The sequence below is a fragment of the Drosophila takahashii genome, chromosome 2R (genome assembly GCF_030179915.1).
Source record: "Drosophila takahashii strain IR98-3 E-12201 chromosome 2R, DtakHiC1v2, whole genome shotgun sequence".
NCBI lineage: Eukaryota > Metazoa > Arthropoda > Insecta > Diptera > Drosophilidae > Drosophila > Drosophila takahashii.
The window spans coordinates 6288232-6299291 of record NC_091679.1 but is presented as its reverse complement, the minus strand read 5'-3'; the positions used below and the strand labels follow the sequence as shown (position 1 = coordinate 6299291).

The window sequence follows — 11060 nt, the reverse complement described above, 5'->3', positions numbered from 1 at the left end:
TTATGGCCATTTGTGATGCTAAATATGCATTTACCTACATTAACGTAGGAGCGTATGGCAGCGAAGGTGATGTAAATGTATTTTCGTCATCACAATTTGGAAGAGATATTCTCGGCGACAGACTTGAATTTCCAAATGACCGCATCATTAATGGAAATCGAATTCCGTACTTTTTAATAGGTGACGATGCATTTCCACTTTGCAAGAGAATTATGAAGCCTTATAGCGGAACAAATCTTGGAAACTCGGAGCGCATCTTCAACTATCGCTTGAGCCGTGCTCGTAAATGCATAGAGAACGCTTTTGGCATACTAAGCTGGAGGTGGATATGCATGCAACGAACTCTTATTTGTCAACCAAAGACAGCACAAAAGGTTACTACGGCATGCTGCTTACTTCATAATTTTTTAATAAGAAATGCCACAGTTGATTACATAGGCGGTTTTGAGGAACAATCAATTGAACACAACAATTTAACATCGCTGCAGCCATATATTGGCAGGCCAAATGATTATGGCAAGATGATTAGAAACCAGTTATGTGCTCATATAAATTTCAAACGCAGGCGCCGTACCATGGCAGAACAGGGCAGCCTTTGTCCAAGAAACCAATGAATGAGAAACGTTCCACATATAAAATAAAGAAGACACAATTTTAATTTTTATTATTTTTTTTATTTTTGGCAGCACGATCTTTTTTTCCAATTTCAGCTATTGCTGCCGTCACCTTCACCTGCACTTGTTGTAGGGCCTCCTCGGAAAAGTCCTCCATCATCTTGTCCCAAAAAGAAAACATTTCGACATTTTTCAGGGATCCAGTTGTCTTGTTGTCTTGCTTGGTCTGAACCACCGATATGAGGTCCTTCGCTGACTTGAGCAGTTCTCCAATTTCGGTTCCTATTGGGTCACTGTTTTTCTTCTTCTTTGGTCTCTGCGATTTGTCCGATCACAATCAATAAAGAATATATAGGAATTTTATGAAGCTTACATAATCATACGAAGCCTCCTCAGTGTCCTCTTCCGGGCTATCACAACCACGTTTTTCTGAAGTGGATGGGGCGTGCACAGAAGCAAATGTCCTGAAAAAATAATATTAATAACAATGGTTTCAGTTTGTGTAACTTACTTTCTTTTGTGAGACAGCCCCTGCAGAAATGACATATGCTCTGCCATCTCCCAGTCTATCTCGGGGCCCGTCTTTTCGGATTCGACTAGGTTTATATTCTTTGAGCCACCAGCGCTACCACTTTTTAGAATCTGTGTTGCTTTCTTCTTCGTGTGATAGCGAAGGCTATCACGAAGTGAAAGCCAGGTTGACTTGACCTCGTTGACTGCAAAGTAATGTTTAATGATCACATCCAATTTTTATTGATATAAAAATTCCTCACCTTCTTTGTTGGTGGCAGCACTAACGGCTGCCCAAGCACTTCTAACAGCATTATTATTGCTATGGTTCTTGTTGGTTAAGTCCCATATCTCCGGGCGTGATTTTACTTCTTCTATCAGTTGAATGGTTTCCTCGCGGCTGATGCTTTGATTCCTCTTTTTGTTTTTTCTTGCTCCCGACATTTTTCAAACTCATAAACACTTTGACAGGAAAGGGAATGAACACCATAAATTTCATATGTACTCTCATGGAATATGTACCCACTCACATATTCCAATCGAGTCAAATGTAATGATATTAACAGATCGAATTTCTGTTACTGTCGAACAAATGTTAAATTTTACAAGGGCTTCTATTCAAAATTGTTTTAATCTATGTTAAACATATGAGGCTTTTCTAAGAATTCTGACAAAATTCCATTAGAAGTGTAAACTCGAAATGAAAAATAAAATGGAAAATGGAATCTATTCCATCTCAGATTTTGAAATTTGTATGAAAAATTCGATTCCATGTCACATTCCATCTGAACTGTAAAGAGGCCTTAAAGCAAAAAAAAGAAAAGAAACAAAAATTTATAATGATGATGTTACTAGTGACTCAGATGATAAATTTTTTTCACAGTCACATATTGAATTGGGATCAGAGCCGGAAACACCGCTAGAAACACCTTTAGAAACACAGCTAGAAATAGAAGCAGATGCTAGCAGTCTAATTCATGCAGACTATGATTTTAATATTAGCAGTCTATCGAGAAATAAAGTTCTCCATAAGCATTGATGGACCTCGAAAAAGTTCATCAACCCCCAAATCCTTAAATTTGGGGAATAGTGAATTACATATAAGGCATAAAAAAATTCAATTATCAAGTGGAAGCACGTGGGATTTGACTCCTGGGTGTTTGGTCGCACCTTGAACGAGGGGGATCAATGAATGTTGTCGGTTTCGGTTTACTTGAGTTAGAATTATTATTTAGCGCGAGTGTGCTCCCGGGAGTGCAGAGTAAAGTACGCGGAGTTATAGGGTGAATAGATAACTGATTTATTGGATTATTGATACATGCTTATATACTACTTAGATAGGGCGGAAGCTTCTTCGTAAGATCAGTGGAGTGGGTTACATTCAGAGGTGTTTTGCTGTGGGGGCCGTGGGTGATTTGTGTTCGTAGTTCCATCATGCACCTGCTTCCGTATACCGACATCGCCCTGCATCTTGTTGGCCACCATGCCGCAATCCAGGTTCCATCTGGTATTACCAAGGTCTCTCGTCGACTAAGGATTAATCGGCGAAGTAACCGTGTTTGGTTGTTGAGTGCCGTCGGGTTACTGTTCCGCGGCCATTGGTATCCTCCCAGTACCCTAATCCTGGTAATATTGGACTGCCCGTTTCTTATGGACGATGGCACCGCGTTTGAGTTTCATCATGTTGTCACCGCCGTATATCGCAGCAGCAGTCCTCCTGTATCTGCGCAGACAGAATCAGATATTGATACCGATGCCTGGGAATCCGATGTAGACTCCGGACTTGATTGTTAGCGTCTTTTTGTTGCCAACATCGCTTCGACACCATGTGCTGACCTGACACTTATTTGGTATAAATATTTACGCCATTGCTGCTACCTCAGTAGTTGATGTCACCATGTCGCTCTACGTTTGTCGCCGTGTGGTAGTTGATGTTGTGGGGGTCCCGTGCCGCTTCCCCGTCCGGAAATCTTGGACCTTGTTGGATGATCTCCCGGGCTACTACATTAGACGATCTGGTGGGCACATTCTCCTGCGTACGAGCTGTGGGCCCATTGTAAACGGTGTGTCCTATCCTCCAGAGAAAGTTATACGCGTTGAACCTGGTTCTATCCTGTGTCTCCCTGATGCTCGGTTCGCCGTCATCCGTCTAAACTTGACTCGTGTCATGCGACGGCCTTCTCCTGCACCGCTGGCTCCCGCCCAACGTTACGATATCTCTGTTGACTCTGGGGCCGAGTCCTCTTAATAAACTACTTGAATATGTAATCCCCGTTATAAATCTACGTGTGTTTCTTCCTTTTCTTTTTTTTTTTTTTTTAAGATGACAACTCTGAATCGCTCATCTTGAAGGTGCGAGTGATTCTTGTCGATCGAATCTTGGGCTCTGGTGGGTTTCTGCTTTCAGGCCTCCCTATGGTCGTTGTCGTTTTGTCTTCTTCACCTTAATTTTTTCAGCATACATTCTTCTTCTTTTTCCACCGTATAATTGCCGTTGTAACCATTGCAACTATGGTGATTATTGATATTGTCGCTATCGTGCTGACGTTTACATACCTTTGTAAGCCGTCCGTCGACTCATTTGGTTGTTGAGTCTGCATTTTCCTCCGAGTTTGGACTTCTTGCTGCAGCTGCGTCAGCTGTTGTGTGTGGTTACCATATCGTGATTCCATATCGTGCTCCATTATTGCTTCTGGTTTGTTACCCAGACTCATCGGGTGAACAAAAATTGCTGGTTCCTGCTCATGTATTGCTGACTGCAAGTGAGGGTGACCTTGTAACGTTACTGTTGTACTGCGTGCTATGCAATTTTCCTTCAAGGTTATCTTCCCACTGCCGTCTATGTGAACTTGATGACGCTCTTCCCCGCATACATACGTCAGGGTGATTTCTTTGGCGGTAGCGAAAATCCACGAATTAGGCAACGTAAGTGGATACCATACGCTTGATGCTGGTTCTTCTGTTGATGCACACAGCGGATCATGTTCTTTGTGAAAGGCTGCCAATGTGCACCTTAACAACTCATGAGCTGGGCCTAAGGTTGCTTGTCGTAGCTTGCACAATAACGATCCAGTTGACAGCCTAGTACATCTTTCGAGCTCTCCTTTGCTGATGGCGAAATGCCGATCTTGATGGTCACTGATAGCCAAATACTCCGTTTCTGTACGCACAATTCTTATGGTGTTGTTTACCACTATTGGAATCGGTGATAGATGATAGACGTTGAATTCCTCCTCGTCTACCAACGGTACCTTGCTGTGGAACACTAATAGCTCGTCTAGTTCCTGGACCTGTGTTGTTATCAGTCGATAAATATCGTGGTTAGTCTCCTGTTTGACTGGAAGCCTCCGTCCACTTGGCAAATGTGCCTGAATGTTGATCAACTCTCTTCGTAGTTGATTTACTGATAGCAAAGCTGGATCAATCGTCCCCTTGTGAACACCGGTCACAACATTAATTATTATTATTATTGCTTGGGTGCGTTTTATATGCCCAGCAACTAATGATAATTCTGTCGCGATTCGTGCCACCTTTCCTGTTTTGATGGAGTTTTCGAGGTTTGTAACCAGACCTTCTACTCTTTTTACACGTTCCTCCATCATGGTGTAGCTGGACTTCATCACGTTGACCGTAGTGTCCAGTATCGACGTTTGTTTTTCGAGTAGATGCGTATGATCCAACTCTTTTGACTTAATTTTCTGTAGCGTTGTTTCTATCTTCTGGGCATATTGTGAATCCAGAACTCCGATCAGTCCATTCGCTAGATTTCCTACTAGATCGAGGGCACCCCTTTTCTGCCTCTGGTGGTTGAACAGATCCTGGGCGTCCTGAAACTCATCCATTTCTTGAGTTAGGGCCTCCACGATCGTTCCAGAGGTTCCTTCTCGACCGCAGTACTTCTCTAGTTCTGTAACTCCTTTCGTAAATGCTTGTATCTCTTCTGCCAAACTTCGTAAATCGAAGTATGACACGATCGTCCATTCCGCCGATGATAACGTGATGCGATCTTGTAATTCTACATACGTGCCCGACATGTTAAATGGTGTCACCCTCACCGGTGGCTCCGGCACTGGAGCCTGTTGGGTGAAAACGGCGAGTGCCGTGATGATTATGATTGTGTTCATAATCTTAGTGTTTGTTGTGGTGGTAGCTTCTTGACAGTCGATCTTTGATCTTCCACGGGCAAAATTGCTAAACGATGAATTGCCCGAGTACACTCTCCAGTCGCGGTTTTTATGTCGACCACCCGTGTGTGTCCGTCTCTTCCTGGATGCGTTCTTAACACTCTCCCTAGTGGCCACTGGAGTGGTGCTGCGTTGTCCTCTTTTATTACTACCAAATTTCCGGGTTGAATTGATCCCCTTGTCGTAGTCCACTTTGCTCTGTCCTGAAGTTGGTGCAGATATTCCAGGCTCCACCTTTCCCAGAAATGTTGTCTGACCTTGTCCACTTGCTTCCAACGAGTGACCAAGCCTGATCGTCTTTCTTGTCCGTGCACTTGTGGTGATGCCGTCAGTGCTTCTCCTATCAAAAAATGGCCGGGGGTTAGAGCGGCCAAATCGTTTGGGCTGGAAGAAATTGGAGTCAAAGGTCGTGAATTTAGTATGGCTTTCACATCTACGGTGGCGGTTTCTAGCTCCTCATGAGTCAACGATGCTGCTGCTATGCTTCTGATTAGTAGGTGTTTTGCCGATTTGACTGCGGCCTCCCAAAGACCCCCAAAATGCGGTGCTCTTGGTGGTATAAAACAAAATTCCGTTCCAACCTGTGTACATGTTCCCTGTATTAAATCTTGAGCTCCTTGGTCATGAATGCTGACTTTTAGTTCTGCCAACTGATTATTCGCCCCTACAAAATTTGTGGCATTGTCGCAGTAGATTCGTACTGGAGCACCTCGTCGCCCAATGAATCTTTTTAGGGCTGCAATAAAGGCCTGAGTCGTTAGATCAGTAACTACTTCCAGGTGCACTGCCTTTGTTGAAAAGCAGCAGAACACTGCTATGTACACCTTGTGTGGCCTTTTTCCCCGGATTTTGTAGTGTACCCAAAGTGGTCCACAATAATCTACCCCGCTGATCATAAACGGCCTTGCAGCTTGTACTCGATCTCTGGGTAGTGGACTCATGATGTGGCCCAATAATCTGGGTCGAGCCCGGCAACAGCGTACACATCGTTGCACTATCATCCTCGCTAGTTGCCGTCCCTTGATTATCCAGAATTCTTGCCTGCTGTGGGCTAACAACGTTTGCGGTCCGCAATGTTTCAATTGCTCATGTTTATTATGCAGCATTAACCGTGTCAACTCGTGGTCAAATGGCAGTAACATCGGGTGCTGGGCATTGTAGCTAAGTGCTGATTCCTGCAGGCGCCCTCCAACCCGCAGTATTCCATTTTCGTCTATGAATGGATCCAATGACCTGTATGGGTCATTGGCTGTCACCTTTTCTCGTCCCTTTAAACTGTTCAATGTGTCCTTGAATGCCTTTTTTTGTATTTCCTTTACAATGACTTCTCGGGCCTTTATTATTTGTTCTGGAGTGATTGGTCCTGTCTCCCTGTTTTTAGGGTTCTTGACGTTGGGCTTGAAGCGCAACAACCACACAGTGACCCGCAGTAGGACTTGAAACGATCCTCGGTGGTTAATATTGTCAATCCAACCATTGTTTTCTGCACTTATTACAATGTTTGTTGTTACCTTCCTTTTTTCTGGACCTTCGTAGATTATTCCCTTCTTTATTCCTCGGCCCCATTCTCTGGGCTCCTTTTTTAGGAATGTTGGTCCGTTGAACCATAGTTCATGCTGCTGTAGCTGGGGGGCCTTGCATCCCCTTGATACGAGATCTGCAGGGTTCTGCTATGATGCCACGTGGGCCCATTGCTCTGGCATAGATATCTCATGAATCCTCGAGACTCGGTTTGCCACGAACGTGTGAAATGATGAAGCTGACGCCGTTATCCATGCTAGTACAATCTCGGAGTCTGTCCAGTAGTAGACTTCCTGCATGTCGAACGGTAGGTCTGTCTTTACTCTTTCGGCTAATTCTGCTCCTAATACTGCTGCGCATAGTTCAAGTCGCGGCAGTGTTTGCTTCACTAGTGGGGCTACGCGAGACTTGGCGCATAGCAAGTGACTCTCAACTCCAGTCTTAGTTGAATGGCTACGAAGGTAGGCAGTTGCTCCATATGCTGTTTCAGATGCATCCGTAAAAATATGTAATTGTGTTGTTTGATGACTGTCCTTCGTTAATGGACACCTTGGAAATTGTAGGCTGGAAAGCGTTTGAGATTCCTTGCGAAAGTTCTGCCATTGTTGTGTATCCTTGCTGTCTAAAATGGTGTCCCAGTCAAGATCCTTTTGCCATAGTTGTTGCATGAAAATTTTTGCAGTCGTGGTTACGGGGCACAACAAACCAAGTGGGTCAAAAATCTTGGCTAGTTCGGAACACACGATTCGTTTTGACACTGGACCTTCCTCGAGCGTAGTTGCTCGTCCCTGTAATTGGTCCTCTTGTGGATTCCAAATGATCCCGAGTGTCTTGATGGTGGAATCGGAGAGCCGACTAAAATCCAAATCTATTTCCTGGTCTTCCTTGGGAATCGTTTCCAGTAGCGCTGGATGATTGGCGCACCATTTCCGCAGTTTTAGATTCGCGGAGCCCAGTAGCTGACGAACCTGGTCCTGCTGTTTCCTTGCTTCGTCCAGCGTGTCAGCGCCTGATATGCAATCGTCCACGTAGAAGTTCTGTTTTATTGCTGTGGCTCCAACTTGGAGATGTGTCGGAGCTGTGATTGCTAGTTGTTGCAAGCATCTGGTGGCTAAATACGGAGCACATGCTGTACCGTATGTCACCGTATTAAGTCGAAAATATCGAATCTTGTCAGTTGGATTTTTTCGCCAGAGAATTAGCTGATAGTTTCGGTCGTTGGGATGCACCCAGATCTGTCTGTACATTTTTTCAATGTCGGCGGTGAATACAAACCGGTAGCATCGAAACCTGAGTAGTATTGACAAGAGCTCTCCTTGAACTGTCGGCCCAATGCGTAATATATCATTCAAGCTTTTTCCGCTTGTGCTTGTTGCGGATGCGTTAAACACCACCCTCAACTTTGTTGTTGAACTGTCGGGTTTTAGGACACAATGATGAGGTATGAAATAATGATTCCTTGATAGCTGCCGCTCGTCTATTTCTGTCATGTGGTTTAATCTTTCATAGTCATCCATGAATTGTACATACCCTTGCCGTATTGAGGCATCTCTTTGCAATCTTTTCTCTAGACTGAACAATCTTCGTTGAGCCATTTGCATAGTTAAGCCTAGACTAGTTGGCTCTTCTACAAAGGGGAGTCGTACTGAAAAACGATGGTCAGGACCCATTTTTACGTTAGCCAGAAAATGCTCCTCGCAGAGTCGTTCTTGAGCTGTCATTGGTGAGGAGATTACAGGTAGTGTGTCCATTTTCCAAAATTTTTCCAATTCTGACGTTAGCGTTTCATTTTGATCTATAGTAACGTTCACGGCTGCTGTAGTGCTGGCTTGTTGGATGGTTGGTCCTAAAACAATCCACCCCAAGTTGGTGTCTTGAAGCAAGGGTTTATTGCGTCCGAGCAGAATATTTTCCTTCCTTGTTAACTGTGGATATATATCAGCACCAAGTACTAGGTCTATGGAACCGGGCTCTCTGAACCTGGGATCAGCTAAGTGTATGTTCCTTGGAATATTTAGTTTCTCTGTTACCGGTTCTGAGGGTTGATCGGCCATTAGTTGCGGTAGTATTATGACTTCGATGTCGGTTTTAAAATTAGACGTGAGTGATGACATCTTTACCATGGCCCGAGAAGTAGATTCCTGCGTCTTGCCGCCTATCCCGCCTATGGTTACTGCAGTTTTTGTGACTGGCAGAGCCAATCGATTCGCCATTCTTCGAGACATGAGGCTTATCTGAGACCCGGGATCTATTAGTGTGCGACACTGCTCCTGGAAGTTGCCTGGACCTGTGAGCTGTACCTTTGCTGTACCTAACAGAACATATCTGGTTGAAGCCTCTTGACATGAATTTACTGCGACCTTGACTGAGGGAGGTCTTGAGTTGGTTGCAGTGTCTGAGGGAATAATCGTGGCTACTGCGGTCGTCTGAGGTCCTGACACTAAGCCGTGGTTGACATTGTGTAGCATTGAATGATGACGTTGTCCGCAGTGTCGACATGTTCTGATTGACGGACAACTGCCAAACTTGTGCTGTGTTGATAAACAATTTGAACATCCTCGAAGTCGGTAAATAATGTTTCGACGTTCGTCAGGAGTCATGTTTTTGAACAAGTTGCAGTTAGTGATCGTATGCTGTGTCTGATTGCAGACCCTGCAGACGGTGTAGCTTGAGCTGGTTCCGAATGTCGGCTTAGGTTTTGCTCCAGGTTGTTCGCTTAACGTTTCCAGCATACAGGACCGTCGTTCCAAAAAGTTGAGAACGCTTGGTAATGTGGGTACTTCTGTGGGTGCATCGGCCGCGTCTTCCAGTGCCGCCAAGGTGTTGTGATCCAGCTTCCTCCGGATGAGGAAACCCAGGATTGGATCCCAAGTCTCTGTGCTGACCTCTAGGCTTTTGAGGGTGCTTAGAGATCTTTCGACAGTATCATGCAGTGCTCGGATTTGAGTAGCCGATCCATTGATGGGCTCGTAGTCAAACATCTTTGCGAGTGCAGTGAAGATAAGTAATTTTCCATTTTGGTATCTGGTCTTTAAACGTCGCCAGATGTCTTTATATTCTCCTTGAGAGAATGCAGTATCTGTTAATATATTTCGGGCTTCTCCTTTTAATGCGCTCTGTAGCAGATGGAGTTTTTGTGTCGACGGGTATGGCTGCTTGTGGACCAATTCTATGAATAGGTCATGGAATTGAGGCCATTGCAAATATTCACCGGAAAATTCGGGTAATGTCACTGGAGGCTGTGACAAGGTCAACCTCAGTGGTGCTTCGGTTTCGCGTAATAGGGTCATCTCGTATTCAGCGTACAACTCCCGAAATTGGGTTATTTCTGCAATGGCGGCCCGTGTTGCCCCTGGTATCATTTCGATGTCGTCGTGTGCTTTTCTCATTAAGGTCCATTGAGAATCCAAATGGCGTTGCAGTGCAGGGGTGATGCTGGGTGCATCTAATGCTAAACTGAGCGATGATTCCATTTCGGTACATCTTAGTTGTAGCAACCGAATTGCCTGACTTATATGCCGTGGCTGGCGGACTTTGTCAGGTGCCTTATCTGGAGGACCTTAGTGTTTTGCCTGAACTGGAGGACTTTTAATGAGGAGCCTGAACTGGAGGACCTTTAGTAATGTGCCTAATCTGGAGGACTTTGGTGTTGTGCCTGAACTGGAGGACTTTTAATGAGGTGCCTGAACTGGAGGACCTTTAGTAACGTGCCTAATCTGGAGGACTTTAGTTTAGCGTGGTTCAAAAGAATCAGTTAATGATTCCTTGTAAATGTGATCCTTGGAAATGCAAGGATCACGTCGGGGTCACCAATGTTTGATCGCACCTTGAACGAGGGGGATCAATGAATGTTGTCGGTTTCGGTTAACTTGAGTTAGAATTATTATTTAGCGCGAGTGTGCTCCCGGGAGTGCAGAGTAAAGTACGCGGAGTTATAGGGTGAATAGATAACTGATTTATTGGATTATTGATACATGCTTATATACTACTTAGATAGGGCGGAAGCTTCTTCGTAAGATCAGTGGAGTGGGTTACATTCAGAGGTGTTTTGCTGTGTCAATTTGTGGTTGTGGAGTGGGTTACATTCTGAGGTGTTTTGCTGTGCCAATTTGTGGTTGTAGGTCGTGCCGTACTTTGCTGTGCCTGCAGAATGCGCTGTTGTGTAGTGGCCGCGCTTCTGCTGCGCCTGCAGAATATGCTGTTCGTACCGGTGCTGGGTGGGGGTGCGTCA

The 11060-nt window shown here is 44.8% G+C and overlaps 1 protein-coding gene across 1 annotated transcript; it reads right to left on the bottom strand.

Annotated features, from left to right (window-relative positions):
• Nucleotides 1-622: 622 nt before the first annotated feature.
• LOC138912534 (uncharacterized) lies at nt 623-1846 on the bottom strand. The gene is made up of 5 exons (XM_070213563.1): nt 1655-1846; nt 1388-1586; nt 1126-1330; nt 988-1078; nt 623-930 (listed from the first exon to the last, which is right to left on the bottom strand). The coding sequence occupies exons 2-5, from the start codon at nt 1566-1568 to the stop codon at nt 655-657; spliced, it is 753 nt and encodes a 250-aa protein (XP_070069664.1). The 5' UTR covers nt 1569-1586; nt 1655-1846; the 3' UTR covers nt 623-654.
• Between the last annotated feature and the right edge of the window lie 9214 nt (nt 1847-11060).